Source organism: Melanaphis sacchari, unplaced genomic scaffold (genome assembly GCF_002803265.2).
Source record: "Melanaphis sacchari strain LSU unplaced genomic scaffold, SCAv2.0 Contig0_pilon_pilon, whole genome shotgun sequence".
Lineage (NCBI taxonomy): Eukaryota > Metazoa > Arthropoda > Insecta > Hemiptera > Aphididae > Melanaphis > Melanaphis sacchari.
In genome coordinates this window covers 19,253,093-19,273,654 of record NW_020270366.1, presented here as the reverse complement: position 1 = coordinate 19,273,654, position 20,562 = coordinate 19,253,093, and the positions used below count along the sequence as shown (strand labels likewise).

At 22.7% G+C, this 20,562-nt stretch overlaps 1 protein-coding gene across 2 annotated transcripts in view; it reads right to left on the bottom strand.

Annotated features, from left to right (window-relative positions):
• LOC112594458 (lysosome membrane protein 2-like) overlaps positions 1 to 19,500 on the bottom strand; it is a 30,527-nt gene extending 11,027 nt beyond the window's left edge. Inside the window, exons 1-2 of one of the 2 annotated variants that reach the window (XM_025339251.1) lie at positions 19,083 to 19,500; positions 4,616 to 4,953 (exon numbers count right to left, since the gene is read on the bottom strand). In XM_025339251.1, the coding sequence (XP_025195036.1) occupies positions 4,616 to 4,811 (196 nt within the window). In that variant the 5' untranslated portion in view covers positions 4,812 to 4,953; positions 19,083 to 19,500. Of the gene's footprint in view, positions 1 to 4,615; positions 4,954 to 19,082 lie in introns of those variants that run through there. The other variant, XM_025339258.1, reaches the window with a different exon arrangement.
• Between the last annotated feature and the right edge of the window lie 1,062 nt (positions 19,501 to 20,562).

The following is a 20,562-nucleotide window of genomic DNA, read 5'->3' as shown; positions in this document are numbered from 1 at the left end:
AATAAAGTTTTTCAAATTAATAATATAATAAAAAACGAATAGGTACATAATCCACAAAAAATTAATTATTTGAATTGAATTTAGATCCTTGACAATCTTTTTATGATAAATATGGGTATGTAGAATATATATTGATATAATTGTAAATATCTTAGACAAAAAATTAATGTTTGGTACTAATTTAAGGTTCTACATTTTTGTTTTTATTACGTAATTATTATCATATTAATACTATTTACTATTATAAATTATAGGGTATAGAATATTATTGATTGATCTTTAAGTACTGAAACTAATAAGTCATAACTTCTATCGAAATGATTCGCGACCTAAAACCTTGATATTGTATTACTGAAGAACAGTATTACTGTGCTATTATAAGTGCTAATAAAATATCGAGTTATGATTTTCGTGAAATGATAAAATTAATGAACAATGCTTAGGAGTTGAGATGGAATAAAACAAGAGGATGCTGCAGTGGCTTCGTAAGTATATGTGAATAAACAAAGTCCTTACCTATTACCTATATATTAAAATTGAATTTAAAATAATTATAAATGAAAAAAGAGACCGATGAATCAGTACTGCAGAATTCATTTCTAAGGATATTTTATATTTTATTAATAGTAAATGAACTACTAGAAGTGATTTCAACTAAAATAAATTTCATAATATGTTTTATAATACGATAACAAATTATCCTATTTGTATTTAATTTTTAAGAATTTATTGCTAAAATTATTAATGTAATGCACTTTTTCGACTTAGTGAATTATTTGTAGTAATTCTAAGGTACTGTATTAAAAAAAATTTCAACATTTAATTTCGAACTCTTTTAAGACATAATAAATGAACAACGATTTTTGATTAAAAAAAAAAATTCAAATGAATACTGTTTTGCTGTACATAAGGTAATAATTATGAGTGTACTAAATTGTAATTCAATGATGTATCAATAAAACGAAAAATGATTCAGAGCAGAAAAAGTTTGCAGCTAATAACAAAAAATATATTTCATGAATGTTTTTTGATATACGTATAGCTCAATTTATTTTACTTTTAATATTACAGTAGGTTGACATATTTTTCCCAAAAATATTACATTTATTACATCATTAGTACCTATTTAATTATTAAAATATTAATATATATTTTTTATATATTTTAATGTATATTTTTATTTTTTACCATATTGTATAAACTTAAATAACTTAAAATTTAAGAATATCTTTTAGTAAATCCGTAAAATATTAAAAATAGATAGTATCTAAACAAAAATTTCATTGCGAATAGTAAAATTCATAATAATTTAGTATTCGTAAACATTTTGAGTTTTCATGAATAATGATTTTAAATTATGACAAAATTATTAACATTGTGTTATTAAATTATAATCTCTTAAATAAGTAAGTTCATTCAAATACATATAAAACAAATTGTGCCTATGCATTTTTAATAATTTTACATAGATGTCAGACAACTTACATAGGAACTTGCATTAAATTTTCAAGAATTTTAAATATATATTGTTTAAAAATGTATAGAAAAAAAATCGAAAATGTATCACGCAAATAAATAGTTTTAAAAAAAGTCAAAAAACTTTAAAATTGTTATCGTAAATAGGAAATGATAATAAAAACATTTGGTGAAAATTTCAAGAATTTACAATTGTTCATTTTTGAGCTGCATGAAAAAAAAATTGATTTTATCAAAAATTAAATTTACATAGACTTTCCTGTTTTTCCTTAATTTTTTTCTCTCAATTAAAAAATATAAAATTTTCGATTTTTGATTTACTTAACTACCAGAAATTTCTACCATAAACCATTTCTATTTTTGAAAATCGAAGTATTTTTACTACCCCAAAAGATAACACACACAAAAAAAAAAATCATAATTCATTGTTTCGCACAAAATCTAAATTATATAATATTATAGTGTATATTACATATTCAAGATTTAGATATACAAATCTTAATCAAGCAGATTGAAAGCAATGATTTTCTGTTTTTGTTTAATACACACGCAACATAGGATTATAGACGAGTTATATTTTCAACGTACCGGTTGATATAATGAAGCGATACGAATTCTGAAAATAGATTTGAATTTCTCGTTAAGTCTATTTGAAATCGACTTTTCTTATTTTTGATTTTTCGATTTTAACTTCATTAAAAATTTAAATTTGTCAATTTTTTAATATAATGTATTTAAAATTTTAGGGGATAATATTAAAAATGCGGAATAGTCGATATCAAGTAGAATTGACGATAAATTCAAATCTGTATTTGGAATTCTAATCGCTTCATATTACTAATAGAATACTCGTTTGAAATCGATTTGAGATTCTGATTGGAATACGATGAATGAATAGATCATATAATATTATCTATATAATGGTATAATTTTCATAATAATTTGACTTATTTTGAGCTATTTATAAACATTTTTTTTTTTAATTTATATTGATAAAATTATTCATTCTGCTTGTTGTAATTCAAAAAATGTCTCTTATCACTTATAATTTAAATGTTTTATTATTAGGATGCTTCACCCGTTTTAATATCTCCGTCTTACAAACGTATAACAGAAAATTGTATGTTCAGAAGAATCCATTAAATCCTTTATTCTTATATAACAGTAAATTTACTTGTTATTCTAATTTAAAATTGAAGATTTTATCTAGTGAACTTCCTCAGTTTTTTTATATTATTTAAATTTTTAAGCAATTTATGAACATTTTAAAATACACAAACAATTTGGAATTTTAAAATGTTTCTAATTCACTTAAAAATTAATTTAGTAAAAAAAAAACTGATGAGGTTCACTAGATAAAATCTTCAATTTTAAATTAGATAAAAAGTAAATTTACTGTAATATAAGCATAAAATATTTAATGGATTCTTCTGAACATACAATTTGCTGCTATGCGTTTGTAAGACAGAGACATTAAAACGGGTGAAAAATATTTTTGTTAATAGGTAAATTCACTGTAATATTAAGCTGAAGGAGTTAAATTAATTTTTCGATTGTAAGACTGAGACAACCTATGCGGGTGTAGCGTGAAGCGTCCTCTTAAATTCTTCACATGTATTATTCATCATAATATTATTTTTGTTTGGATTAAGTATTTAAAACACTAGACATGGGTGAACATTGATTAGTATATAATTATTGATGAACAACTGCTTAACAATATTTAACCTAACTAAACAATACTGCTGTGTTACTGAATGTTTTAAATAATAAAAAGTACTGAATAATTACGATTATATTTTATGATATTATTAGTCACCTATTATCTTAACATTTATTAGTACTTATTCATTTACTACATATATATGATGACATTATTTTTATTTATTCATACATACATTTGGAATTTATAACAATTTTTTTTTCATTTCATAAACTATAACCTCTCACTTTACCAAAAAAATCTTCACAAGGAATCCATATTTTTTGTTATCTCTTTAACAAAAAATAACAAGGATAGGTATTTAAATGGCCATAGATGTTTGTCCATTTATAGGTTAAATAACATTAAAAGGTAAAGAAATAATTTTCATCATCAAATTATAGTTTTCTAATCGTATTATACTTAAAAATTTCTAATTACCTTTTACTAATTGCAGTCATCATTAATTTTGTGATATATATAAATACGTAAAATTTATTGAGAAACCAACTTATATGTCCACAATTACTTATACAAATGGAAAATATCAAAAAATGTATTCATTTAATTAATATACATTTTAGATTATAAAAAATAACAAACTATTAGTAAATATATATATTCATATACTATACGGGTATAATAGACAATGTTTTCAAACAATTTTTTTAATAAAAAATTACCACTTTAAACATAATTTGCTAAGATGACTGAATATTAATTTAAAATTTATATTATCTACAACTATAAAACTTGCAATAATTTTTAAAAATTTAGTCATCATACAAGGTTGATTATATGTTTTACGATAATCATGAATTTATAACACAATAACTTCAATTTTATATGAGCATTTAATCAAATTACAACGAAATTTAATAATTATACAAGTCATTATGAAATTAACAATATTCATTTCAACCAAATGTGTGATAAATTATAATTAATATATGACATTGTCTATTATTTAAAAATCTTTTTTTTATTTATTAATTTTAATGTTATACAATCTAAACATTTATGTGTATTCTTATAGTTTTTAATTCCACGCATTGGAACATTCTAACTTATAATTTGATATATGTCTATAAACTACACGGTAAATACTCAAAAATATTTTTTAGATTGAATAATTCAACACTTATTTTCGTAAGTGTAAGTAAACTGAGAAATGAGTAGGGTACTCTGATATAACAAATATCTAAGTATAAACTGTTATTTTAATTTAACTAAGTTACACTTGATTATTACTTTTTATAAATATGTGTAATTTAGTCTATTGATAAATATTTATTGTCTATTATTAAACCAAATTGGATAATTAAAAATATCAATCATACATTATCTATGTATATTATGTTTAAAAATATGTGTAGTCATAAATAACCTCCTTTATGTGCGTAAAAGTAACTTTACACGGAATAATTAATTACTTACAGTTACAATTCTTGGATGGTTTGGTCTTTGAGCTATTGGCCAATGTTGCTGTGGTCAGAAAATGCTTCATCTTGCTTATATATCCTTCCTCATCGCTTGCAGTATCTTTGACCTTGGGAACTGCAGTACTAGCGATATGTTCTTCGACGCGCGTATCCACCGGCGAATATCTTGAGCTTGGTGTTTCAATAGGCATTTCAAAAAAATTTCTAGTAATAAAAAAAATGTCTAGGAAGTGGACAAAATCACCGGTTTGTGTGACTGAACAATCAGACAGTACTGGGTCTGTTATTATCGAAAGTCCATTGGGTGGTCCATGTAAACATTATATTCAGGCACTAAACAAAAATAAAAAACTGTTAAACAAGTTGAATTTTTTTTTTCGTTCGTCACGAAAAAGAACAATCAACACGTGTGTGTTATTTAAGGCGTTTAACCATACACTGATCGGCATCCGTGTAGTTTATTACAAGCAAATAGTGCACGCCCCGCTATAGTTCTTATCAAGCTTGATAAAAGTTATGATGACTCTTGAACTAACAGCTCACACTACTATTTTAATTTATCTGCTTGTTTGAGGAGTCCATATTTTTGAATGCGTACTGCATAAGACCAACATTGAATTATAATTATCGATTATTTAATAATTCTAATTGATTTTAATAACTAGATACACATAAATAGTTTAAAATTACAACATCGAAACATTGTATATACACACTTGTATTACTTATATAAATTTAAAAAAATAACTGCAGGAAAGTCATAAAATTTTGTTTTAAGATATTTTGTTTTCGACAGTATCTAACAAATTAAAGATATCAAGTTTTTAAAAACATTTATAATATCTTTTTTTCTCTGAAAATATATAAGCAATATTGTAGGTATTTCAATATAGGTACTTCGCATTTAGAATTTTGTGTAAGGCTCAAAATAATTGATAAGCAAATAACAATATTATTTTTTTGCACATGCTATAACATAGTATATTATATATATATATGTACATATTTTTTTATTAAAATAAGTTTCGGATCTGAGCCATTGGCTAATAGTTAATTTACTAATATATTCATAACATTTTTTTTTATTAAATATTAATTATTACTTAGATAAAAACATAGATGTAGATTACATTTTAGTTTAATTTATTTACTATTTTATTTATTATAGATTGATAATACATTTTTGAGCTTAATGTTTATCAACAATATTGTTTTCTGAATAATAATAATTAAGACATTAGGTAGGTATTGTTGAAGCCCTGGTGCTAATTTTAAATTAAATTAAAATAAGTTAGTATTTTTTTTTATTTAATTAAATTTTATAAATCCTACTTTAAAAGATTTTAAAGGATTTCTTTTGGACTTACGACCGAGAATTATCTATGTATTGTTATACGTTGGTTAAATTAAGATGGTAGAGTTTCCTTGTGGGCTATTGCGTATGAAATGCTCTTAAATTGATTTAGTTTATAATATTATATTACTTTGAGTTATTTAAAGTTTTATATATTTTTTACAATCCCGTGAAATGTATTATTAATATAAATTTACCTATTATTATTAATAAATAATAAATAATATTTAGTACAATCATTTATAAAAGTATCCAAATTAAAATATACAATATTTGACTATCATGTTCATCATATACAATTGATCATAATAAATATTAAAAATAAGAAATGTGAAGCAACTAATCACAATAATCATCATAAGAACACGATACAATATTATTCAATTTTCATTAACCTACGTATAAAAAATAAAATTATTCACGCGGCCATTCTCAACACTATATATTATATTCCTAATCTTAAAATACATAGATAATATCATATAGATTATTTGTAAAGAAAATATAATCAGTATAAATATATATACTGAAAAATACCCTCTTAATAGCGGACATGTTTTAATTCTCCTATAATGTTAACTATAGAGAAGCTTCATTATAAACTTTTATCAAATACTTATCTAATTCAAAACAGTCAATTACTTTGGACATAAAATGTTATTTGTTTATCATTTACTATTTATTTTTTATTTTTATTTTAATTATTACTTAGTATTACTTATTAGTTTTTATCAATGCAATATTTGGTTCTAATCCAATATTGCATAATTAACTATGCATTTTCGTAGGTCACCTGTAATAATTTTTTAAATAGTATTATATGGTATTATTTTTGTATAATTATATTGTATTAAAACTGTGCGAAGTTCAAATTCATACATTTTCTCAATATTAATAATATTGACCTAAATCATTAATATTTGTATCATCATTAAGTTATATCTTCTAAATATACCTTGATTTGATTTAATAACTATCTTTATGATTATAAAATCACGGTTGTCTATGCTGTAAAAAAGTATTATTCATAATCGTCTAGGTATTTATCGATATTTGTGTATAACGCTATAAAATTAATCAAAATTCACTGCAGTGTAAATAATAGTTTAAGACAGTTTAATAATTAAAATGAGTAGTAATAAATGATGATTATTTCTGTCTATCTTGACTAAATCCAATCACAATTTGAAAACAACGCACAATTCGTTCTAAATTTAGTAATATGACACATCATTTGAGGTGCCAACAAGGGAGTTTAATTGCCAAGTTTAAAAAGAAAAAACAAAAAGACTAAAATAAAAAATGCCAAAACACCTAGAATATGATTACAGTAGTAAGATGTCACGGCCACAACTTAAAAACGGCTACAATCTGAGAGTGAAGTACAATCTCGGAGGACGTTTAAAGTGAGATTAGTTTCAAAGTATGAAATTAAACAAATTCGATTTATTGATAAAAATATTGTTTTAGTTTTTAATGAGATTATATTCTTCGATAATTATATAGGAAATAAAATACATTTTTCTTATTAACATGAACTTCTTTTATAGTTATTGATATTTCAATTTATTTAAAAATTGTATTAACTAGGCATCTGTAAAATTACTAAAAGTATTCTGCTGTATCTACAGTGCACAAACATTACGAAAAAATGGTATACATCCTTTTTTAAATTTTTAAATGTTAATTATCATAAAATGTTGATATATTAATTTAAAAAAATTTACTCATAATACATTAGTCTTAACAGTTAGTTATGGATTATTTAAATATACAAAATATCAATTCAAAGTAAAATAATACTATTACTATACATAATATACTACATTTTAGATCAATAATTTACAAGTATACCTATGCCAGAAATATAAATTTATAAAATATTCTTTTTTAAGATTTTAATAAAATTTAAAATTATTAATACAATGTAATAAATCATTATAATCACATTTTTTGTATCCTTATAATAAGTAATAAATGTAGATTTGATATAATACAAAACATACCTATTTAATAATGCCTTTCTCGTTAAATAAATAACAACATTTAAATATTTACTACCTAAACATTAAAGCTATAACAAATATAAATTAAAAATTTCAAAAACAAATAAATTAAATATTATTAGATAAAAAAATACTTTTTCTCTGCTTGCGTATTTATAACTAATTATTATAATTAAAATTTTTTTATGATATTGATTTTACGCTTCGACATCTGAGGCTATTGGTCTGTTTAAAATTATCAAATGTCATCCGATTAATTACATTTAATATAGGTAACTATAAGAATCAATTTATTATTTAAAACAGCTAAAAATAGCAGAAAATATAGAACAATAATTTTTGCACTACTTAATTAATTTAATTATTTATTACTATTTTTAAGTAATAAGAATAGATACCTTTTTAAAAGTTGCAATTTTAATCTACAAGTAAATATCCACAGTAAAAAAGTTAAACATTTAAAAAAATCGGACATAGTATAATTTATTATGTAAGACAAAGTAGTATTTAATTAGGAGGAAAATAAATACCTAAGCAATAAATTACTAGGACATGGCTACATTAAGAAACAAAATAAAAATAATGTTTTTATATGAATCGTTAACACTATTTGCTAAATAAAGTATTATTGGAATCAATCATAAAAAGTAGACAATTAAGTAACCACTTTACTGTACCTTAGGTGTTGAGTGTATTTTGTTATTGAGTAAGTCACTGAAATGAATGTGTTAAATTTAAATTAAATGATAAATTATTGCTTATAGTACTTTTTATAGTAGGTTGATTTAATTTTTGCCGAAAAAATTGAATTTTTTTTACAATAAATTATTAAAATTATACTATAGTATATATATCATTGTTATTAATTTTTAAGTCAATACCGACTTCTTTACAATAGTGTAAATAGATTTATGGTATAATTTGTCAATAGTTTATATTTAATCTAAATATTTTAAAAAAGGTCATTGTGTAAAGTAAATAATAGTATAATATAGGCATTAGCGTAAGTTTCAAGTCCGTTTATATGTATTATTTTTTTAATTACAACAAAATAATAAAAACTGCTGTTTTTTATTAAAATATCGTGAAAGTATAAAATTTCTTCAAATTTAAATTCGAAATGTATACAAAAAAAATTATACATTTTCATTTTTGAGATTTTTAGGTTTCTGCAGAGACAATATTAAAAAGAACCTTATACTGAACTTTAGCTATTAATTATAAATATTTTATACAAATTATGGTATTCAACTAAAACAAATTAAACATTTTTGTGATTTAATAATTTTGATCAAAATTTAAATTTCAAACGCTTATAAAAAAAAAAAAAATTGCTAGAGATATTTTTATATTGCTGTAAGAACAAATTATTGATGAATAATGCCCTATAAATAATGTTCTTAAACTTCAATAAAATAATGAATATGGTTATTCATAATTTGAATATGTAATTTCTCTCAAACTTAGATTTCAAATATCTATAAACAAAAATTTGCATATATATTTTTTAGTTTAGTAGATTTCAGTATGAAATACTAAAGAGTAACTTTTTATTAAATTTTCAAGCATTTTTACTTAGCAAATACTTTTTTATCGACATTTAAAAAAATGTATTAAAAAAATGGAGAATTTCAAGTGTTTATAAATAAAAAAAAAGTCAAATTATTTTGAAAATCATGTCGTACATAGTAAATGACTAGGTATATGAAAATTTCAAGTATCTATGGTTATTCGTATTCGAGTTACACCAAAAAAATAAAATCAATTTTTACAAAAAATAGGTTAAATTTTTTGTTTGTTTTTCCTGATTATCTTAAAAAATACTGGTAATTTTAACCTTTCTAAAGTACAAACTAAATTTAATTTACTATTGAAACTATCCTTAAAGTTAAAAATCTAAGCATTTTTTTCTAATTATCTATTAAGCTCAAAAGAACACAAATCATTGTAAAATCAATACATTTATTGCTCCGCTCAGAATCCAAAAAGTTCAACAGAAACTGAAATGTGGTATTAAAATAAAATACATTTTTTTTAATGAATTTGTTATAGTAAATTAATTTGTTTCATGAAAAATCAAAAAAATTAAATTTAAATCGTTAAGACATATACATGGATAAAAATATTTTTACAGACATAACTGTTTTCTTGACTAAATAGTCTTGCAAACAAAATGAATTAGACACATGTCATGTCTCTTAAAAACCAATTGTAAACCATTAATAAATTAGTTCAGGGGACACGAGTTTAATGTTTGAATTGGTATAACCTATATGATCATAATAAAATGCCACTAAATTATCTTTTATCTTTTATTGCTTACTGGCTCTTTTATTGATTCGTCGAGAATTATTACGGTTCCATTATCTATGCTTTATAAATACTATAAGAAGCAAATTACCCTAAGTTAGTTTCAATAAATTAAACATTAATCATATTTTTTTACTCAACAGGTATTTTTATATATTTCGTTGTTAATAAACTTAATTATTAAAATCATCTAGAATAATGTAATTTTAGTTTTCAAATGATTAAATAGAACGTATATTATTTTGATGTGCGTACCTACCAATTACTAAAAATTCTTTAACAAGCCATATTCTATGTAATGTAATATGCTAATTTACAATGCATTTCAATTCGTCATCCATTTCGGAGAAACTAAAATATATTGTAATCAGTTATCTTCTAAACTGTAGAACTAAAACTCCAAATACGAACATTTAACAGGATATAAAATATAAATGTATACAAATTCAATGATATAGCCAAACTTATGAATTTGTAGCTAAATCAATCTTTTAGCTAATAGTAAGTCATAACTTTCTGAACTTAAAGCTTGAAATATGCAATAATAGTAGGTTTTTTATTGAAACTTTCATTTTGCAATTTTTTTGTTGATATTTTGTATTGATGCGATTTGTTTTATTAATTACATAAGGTAAATTAAATTTTTTTAAAACTTCATCAATTAATATAGGAAACATTTTAAATATTTATTTATTTATTTATTTGAATACTAACCACAATTTGTGTAATAATTTTTATAAATTGTAATTTATAAATATATTCAAATCCATCTAAATGAATTAAATAATTTAAATTATTATATAATAATATTTAAACTTATGAATACCAAAAGTAGTTTATTATTTTTAACATAAGACTAAAGACTTTTTATATCTTAAAGAATAATTATTTAAGCATTTAAAAATATTTAATATGCATTTTAAAATTTTTAATGTAAAGGCATTAAATTACTTACAATTATAACAAAATAGGATAAGCATTTTGTAATAAAATATTATTCATTTTAATACATTTATTGTATGCTGTCTTAAAAATAAATGTCTTATTCAAAATATTCTTGAGTTGTCAATCACAGGTTATAAAATTATACTAGTTAATATAATTTTATAGTAATACTTTTTTATTCCTTGAAATAATACATTTTTAGGGAATATAGTTACCTATTTCATTGAATTCAAAATATGCACGTATAAATAAATTAGAATTTATTAGATTCATTTATTAGTATACATATAGTTTAAATACTTGATATTAGATATTATTGTATTATAATTTATAATTAAGTTTGAGAAATTTCGCATAATTTCCATACTTTTTTAAAGTGCGTTTTTGATTATTTTAATTATTTATTACATATAAGAAAGATTTTTAGTATAATAATTCTCAAAATCTGATTATATTATATTAAACAATATGAAATTTATTAATGAACTAATGTGTATACTAGTGCAGTATACATTTGTTAAAGTTTAAAATACAGTACTTTGACGTTATTATTGTTTTTAAACGTTGTTATAACTGTAAATTGCTTAATCTTAAATAAGTAACCTTTGTATTTAAAAGCTATCATGGTTATTAAATTATACCTATATACATTATATAGTAGATACTACACATCTATGTTTACGAATGGATTTATCATAAAATCGAAAGACGTATTTGCGTATTACGTAATTCGAACAATTGTTCATTGAAGAATGTTAAGAAAATTTAACTACAAATAAAGATAAGACTTGTAAAATATTTTAAAAAGGAAAAAAAAAACTAAAATTAACTTTAAACAATAATAGAAATACAATATTTTTACAATATAATACCGTAAGTCATCAATAAACTGATATAAAAAAACCAATAATGTATCAGAGGAACCCTAACCTACCAATAAATTATTTAAGTAATAACTAATTAATTAAATCACAGATTTTTGAATGCTTTAAAATTTACTTGACACAATGCATATATTTCTAATACTTAATTTATACATTTTTTTTACTTAAAAATTATAATATTTATAATTATAAGTTGTATATTTGTGTCCGTCTGCTCAACAGTCATTAAACGATATCACGGTAAATAGTAGGTGAACTATTAATGATATAATTGATATTTTGATAGTATGTTATGTATATATATGAATTACATTATATAATTTTCATAAACTGATATATTTTTAATAATGTTGTTATATTCAATTTAGGTTTTAATTTACATTTTTATATAATTACAATTGAGAAGTTTAATTAGTTATTTCATGATTCAACCACAAATTAAATAAATCAGTACTAAATATAATATTTTAACTATAAGACAGGTTTGATAAAGAATATTATATTTTTAGATTTAATTAAGTTTAAAAACCATCATGGTAACTGATAATTTTTATATGAATTAAGCATTTATTTACTTACTTTAATAATTAATAATTTCATCATTATTTACCATAAAAATGTTATAAATAATTAACAAATAGTGTTTTTGAATTATTTATTAAAATAATACAACTTAATAACTACTACTTGTTATACTTTTATCAATATTTATTACTCAGTGGTATCATAACGTTAAGAAATTTACTTTATTGAGTTTGATATGTCAAAATAGTTATACGTAATAATTAGTAATAATCAAAAGCTATATTGCTTGTCTTCGATAACAAAACCACAACTTAATTTCATAACTAAAGTTAGTAGGTCCTATGCGTTTTGGCGACCATTTAATTGGCACCGAATTTTCGGTAAATATAATGTCAAACCATGAGCTGACTCCCAAAAAATATATGTTTGAATTGGTTCCTAAAATTGTAAAATATAATGATTTAACAAGGGAATTTAAAATACGTATTTACTTTTATGACGTCATTCGCACTTCACACTAGACTAGTTTAACTTGTGCTAATCTTTACATTCCAAATTTAACTCGCAATTTATTCACCTGATCTAAATATATTCAACTTTTTAAATATACTATATAGTATTCAAGTTGATATTAGAATTATTGTAAGAAACTCCAAAACAATACAATCACACTAAAAAAAATTCAAATTTTAAAAGATAATACTATACATATATATTTTTTGAGAAATAGTTTTCTATTCTGACCAATATTAATGGGACTAATGGGAAGACACATTTCAAACACTTCTAAAATGTATATTATTAATGATTATAGAACCTAAACTAAAACAACTAAAACTAGAACACTTATAGAATCAGAAACAAGGAACGAACTTTGAATAATAATAATAAAAATAATAGTTTCTAAGTATTTACTACAGACTATAAATATCTATTAAATAATATAGGTACACATTACACAGGAACATTACCAATCAATACAAAAAAAAACTGTTACAGTAATTTCATTCTCAAAGCCGATTTACCACGACTGGTGCGAGTAACCTTAAAAAATATTCACAAACTATTAAAATTTAAATAAAACCAATGGTTTTTTCACGACTAAAGAAAACGTCTCAGCGGCATTTTTTGTTTTCTTCTTACAAGTGTGTAACATTCTAAATTTACGTTTAGTAATTTTCGTTTAGCTTTATTAATTCAGAGTGAATTTAAGAACCTATTATCAAACTTGAAGGCAATAACATATTTTTTGGTTCTTTTGATACTATAATATTTTATATTTTTACTTGCTTATAACTTGGTTCAAAATTAAAATATCAAAATAAATTTCCAACAAACCATAAAATATATTGTCACATTTAAATTGAATAATAAGTAAATTCAACCTAATATTAAAACTAATAAAGCTAAATGAATATTGCTAAACAAAATGTGTTGCGTTATACCCTTGTAAGATGGTGTATCTGTCATCATATTCGAGTGAGACTATACGTAACGTTTCTTGTTAATGCATACTACTTACGTGTTCGAAATTAAAATCAAATGGTAAGTTACTTCCGAGTAATAAAGATTCAGAAAAGATTATATATATTTCATCCAAGCATACCAAGCATCGTTTTTTTGTCACGTAGCCCATGTTTGTATTTATTTATTTTAGTCAAGGTATATGTATTGTGCACTGATCATTTTGTTATTCCAAGTAATTATTTTCAAATTAAATAATTTATCATGATAAAAAATATTTACATATTTATTTAATTTGTCTTATTCATAATACGATAACACGAAAAAAAATCTTAGTTAAATTAGTTAACACTTATTTCATTCGAAACTAATATTTCTCGTTTCGCCTAAATTAGTCAGATATGAGGTCATCAAGTATTTTCGAATAAAAAATCAAATTCTATTCTTTAAAAATCAATAGGTAGACAATTTGTACTATCACTTTTACATCACAAAATGTAGGTAAGCGTCTATTATTATATACAATAATCAATTCTACCTCTTTAAAATAAAAGAAACATATAAAAACAGAAATGTACTAAATATATCTATTATGATGTATAGATGAATTACCAAATACACATAAAACTACATTCAAGTGTTAAAACTCACGTTTAAAAATAAATGTTAAAATGAATATATACTTAAATAATAGATTATCTGCAAATATTTGTTTATATTACCTATTGGCTATTGACTATTAATGACGTATTTTAATAATAATAATTATAAAATCATGACAAACAAAATTGTTTAGTTATTTTACTATAACGTACTATAAGTAAATTATACACTTATTAATAAATAATACTTAATTTATAATTTATATAAATTTTAATTGTTCAACTTTACAACGAATAGATTGTTCACATATAATTTATCATGACTACCTATAGTTGGTTTATGTTGATTATATTTTTAACTAGACTTTAAACCCTAATTTTAATAAAATTACGACATAATATGATGAATCATTAATACGTAATATATCCGAACTTGTTAAGTGCTTTAATTTTGCATAAAAAAATCATAATAGTAAATTCAAAATAAAATGTTTAATAAATTATAAATGATAATTTTTAACCTTCATATTAAGTTGATGACAAAGAAATATTTTATTATTTATCAAAAAACATAGTTAATATTGAGTACGTTTTTTAATATTAAGTTTTAATTGATTATTTACAATGAAAATTTAAAAAATGTAAGCATGCTTACCTCAATAGTCGATTTTCTGGATATAGATATAATAGGTATATGTATCTCATCACAAGGACGTCCACAATTAGAGAAACAACAATTTTTCAATTTTTCGAGTATGTAGAATTTTAAACTAAATATATATTTTTTATAATTTGAGAATTTATCTTTGAACTATTTTAGTATCAACATAGCTTATATCGGAATAACTTTCAAATTAAACATAAATCAAACATTTAAAAATATTATGCACATAATAAATATAAATAAACTAATATATAATATATTTTATCACAACTCCGAATAAAAATATAAGACACGACCTGCAATTACGACAAATGTATTTATTAATATGTAAATTTATATCCGTAGTATTACGATTAGCAAACACGTTTAATTCTACATTCAGATATATATACATATACATTAATTCACTATACAGAATGATACACCAAACATACTCACCTTCATTTTTTTTATTTAATAATGAATTTATTGAAATGGTGATTTTTGGAATTTGTAAATACATTCATGGACCATATTATTAAGCACTTGAGAATTTTTTTTATTTCTTAAGAAATGTCCTACTGTGGTGATTTAGACTTCTGTTTTTTAAATTATAACTCTCCAGTCCCCATCCGCCTATTTATACTTTAAATTATTTAAAGGATAATTTTTCAAAAATGTTGATGTACTTAATTTAAAATTTGAATAAATAGATTTTCAGCTATTAAAATATTTATATTAAAGATAATACACTTTAAAAATGATTTATAAAAATATAAAATAGATGTAATATTAAACCATATTTATAAATCATAATAAAATTATTGATAGATTTGTATAAATTACTACAATTTTCAAATAACCATACCTTCCATGTTTTTAAATTTACACAAATTTGAATAAAAAGAAGTATAAAAAATCTTAACGATTTGAATTTATGGTTTTTAATTCCATTTTAAATAATTGCATTATTGAAGAAGAAAAAGGGATGAGCATGCTTGATAAATCATTCTGTTTAATAAACGTTATCAATTTTTTTTTATAGTATGGCTGTAGTATAAGTACTTTATAAAAAATAAAAAATACCATATATATAGTTGAACATTAATGACCTTGGAAATTTTATTTGAATCGCAGACAAGAAATATATTTTATATTTTAAACGTAATGGATTGTATTGATTTTACAATAATGTGCTTTTTTTAAATTTTTATCTATCATTATTTTTTGGGACGATAAAATTTATTTAATTTTAAATGTTGGAGGTGGATTAGATTTAGTTGGTACTTTAGGAAGTCAATAAAAAAAAAAATTACGAAAAACAGGAATTTTTACACTAAATAAGTTTTTGATAAAAATGATTTTTTTGTTTTATTATAATTGAAAAACAAAAAATTGTAGTAACTTGAAATTTTTACTAAGAGTTAAATCTATTATTTCCTATATATAGTACAATTTTCAAAATATTTATTTTTTTTTTACGCTACTTAGAAACAATTGAAATTTTAAAATTGTTTAGTTTTTTTTTTTTATACAATTTTTTTCATTTCATCAAAAAGCTTTTTAAGAATTTATTTTTTATCTGTATAACAATATTAAAAATATATAACTTTTTTTTTCAAATGAATTTAAAATAAGAATTTTAAAGAAATTTATTAAAAATTCAAAAATACGCTTTACACAATAATATTTTTAAATATGTTGATTAATTTTAAGGTATTACTTAATTATACCACAAACCAATCATACCGTTTCATGGTAAATTTTTTTTTTTTTTGTAAAAATTGTATAACAGTTATACCTATACTATGATATAAATATAAACTACTTCAAAGTTCAAAATCCTCTAATCTTAAGACAATTGGATCATTCCAATCCATTTTTAACGCTTGGTCACCAAAGCGACATGGTACGACACAAACGTCACTCTACATGAAGACCTCAAAGTTTCCACCATCAATCAGACTGCAGCAACTCACTATCTAAGATCACTATTCAATATAAGGTAACTCAAACCATCTAATATTCCAATTGTACTCATACTTTGTAACTTTTTTAAAAATTACACACATTTATTTATTGTACTTATAGTATAGATTGTAAATATTTCAATAATAAACGTTATTTAAAATGTGTGTATATGTATATATATATAGTATATAATATTATTATAATAATTTAATAATAATAATATAATATACAAATGCAATATCCATATATTTATTTTATTAGTAGATTTTAAAATTAGTTTAATTTATAAGAAGTATACTATATAATTAAATAATGCGATACTTTATACATATTATGATATAGGTACAACAACTTAAACTGTAATCTTATGCACCACATTATACATACATTAGTAAAAGTGTATACTGATATAATAATATAATTTCATCTTTAAACGTTATAGACGCAAATAAACGATGATTTGTATTTCAAACCTCCACCCCCACCAAAAAAAGAAAAAATGCCTTGCCAAAAAAAATTTCAGAAAGAAATAAAAATAGTTCAAACAATTTCTATGAAACAATGAATGGGAAAATAATATTAAACATATTTATAATATTGAATATTGTCGACTAAATACTATAATTCTATAGTCTATACAAATATTACCATTTATTATAAAAATTATAAATAGGTATAATTGGTATCATATTATAACAGTGTTTATAAAATATTTAATCAATGATAATGTGTTTACCATAATATAGACATTAGTCAGCATCTCGGAAATTTATTTCATATTCTACACCAATTCCAATAATTTTACATCATAGTATAGTGATTAGTGGCATAACCAGGAAGTTTTTGGTTCCTACCTATTTGCTTGTTATCATTCGTGTTGTATAAAATGTATCATTTTTTTTTTTTTTTTTGTAGTCGGGGTGGCAATGAAGACATTTATATCAATTAATTTTTTTTACATGAATATAAATACAATTATAATTGTTTCATTTAAAAGATACTGAGTTTTAAAGGGAGAGGGTCTGAATATTAGATTCCAACTCCTTCGATGCGTCATAGCATTAAGCTATTAAATATTACTATCATTATTTATTATACCTACAGATTTATTTATTAAGTCTATTAACAGTATTAACATATTGATAATATTTATTAACTAAATTATTTAGTTTTATTTTTTGTTATAAATATTATAATTATGTTTAATATGAATTATTTTGATTATTTTTAATATTGTTTTATAAGTCCTTATTATTTCTATAATATACGTTTTAAACTGAACCTAACCTCCTTCCCCGCCTACCATAATAAAAAAAAACAAAATAGCTTACTAGGTATCTATTAATAACATTGAGATTAGATAAATATTATAGCAATTTAATGTTATATAAAAATATAATAATTTTTATAATCTCATATATCATTTTGCCTTTAAATATTCTTAATACATCAATATCATAGATAGGCATACAATAAATTTACCTAGTACCAATACTACCTATACTGAAATATTACATAGTATGTTACTAATAGCAATACCTTATATTCTCATGCTGCATTTCTGTGTTTACTAAATCATTAAAACTTATGAGTTATGACCGTTGCGTCGTTGCCATACAAACCAATAAGTATTAAAAATATTTATCTATTACTTATATAACTATATACAGCAGATATACATTGCATTTATCTCAGGGATGTAATTGTAATGTAAATGCGATATTAAAGAAATTTTAAATTTATATAAAATGTACTTACAATAATATTACATGCGTGCTTTTTTACATCGATCGTAGATGAAATTTTTTTTAAACAACAAGACTTCACTGTATGCGCATACTTCATGTCTTCACTCGACGTCGTCAACGCGCAGTGTTATTATTATTTATTTATTATAATTATTATTATTTTTATTACTATTTTGTTTTAACGGTGTTCGACTGCGACGATCGGCCACGCAACGAGATAATAATATGATAATTTCTAAACACACGAACACGCACGATAAGTATTTAGCAGCCGGCGCAACCGACAAACATGCGTCGTGTAGCGCGCGCTTGAATGTTATGTTGTGTGCTATGTGTGTGCGTGTTTGTATGTATATTATGTGTGGATGTGGTGCACACTGCACTATTGGAGAGCACATGGAAAACGGGCGAACAACGATGACGGTTGCACCCGGCAACCCTACGGCAGTCGACCCGCCGACGACCACGTCGCCACATTTCGGGGACGACCCTATTTACACAAAAATAATAATAATATCGCATCACATTCCAGGCGGAAACTAAGCCTTGTCCGTGACGAGCTGTTATAGCCAGTCGGCAGTTCACAAAATAATGTATTACCTCCTACCGTCGCGATGGTTCGCTCTATGTCCATCCGAGCAAGGTCGTTTTCTTTTCGTGTGAACAATACACACGTATATGACGTGTTTATTTTATACAGAGCGATTCATCAAGCTTACCCAATTTTTCCCCTTCGATAGCGTAGTTATTCAAAATCTGATTTTCGGAATTTTTAAAATACCTACTTCAAGACTTTATTATAAAGTTAATGAGATTTTTTTTTTCCTATGATTACGTTGAGTTATATAGTCAAATAAAATATCTATGGTCTATGCAGTTTTGCCTTTACCCATAGGACTCGTGGTGCACGAGCCCAGAACCCCGAGCTTATGGGACCCCCACCGTTCCAAAAAATATAATTTACATCTTTACGTTTTAACGTATTGGCACCCTAACTCAACTAAATATATAACTGTCAGGCTTTAATATTAGGTTTTAATTTAAAAGTAATATTAAATTTTGTTAATTCAATATTTAAGTTAAAAAAAAATATGACATTTACTTTGTTTACATTAAATTTGATAAATAATGTATTATTAACTTACATAGCGACTACAGCAACAGGCAGCTACTTCTGTTGATTTAATAAATATCGGTTAACATGTTCTTGATCAAATAGTTAGGTCTAAAAATATCGTTTCAAAATCCAAGTGTTTATAATCTGGATCTGGAAATTAATAATGTTAAATATCAAATTATCAAATAATAATCCTACATTCTTCGTTAGTCGTAACCAGTCTCACGTCTGCCTATTGTAATTAAATAAATAAATAAAAATAATATTACAAATCATTTATAATTTACGTTATTTTTCAAAAAAAAAATAATTAATGATTATACAGTTACACAACTGTTACGGGCTACGTAATAATTTGATTGTGATTTTATGA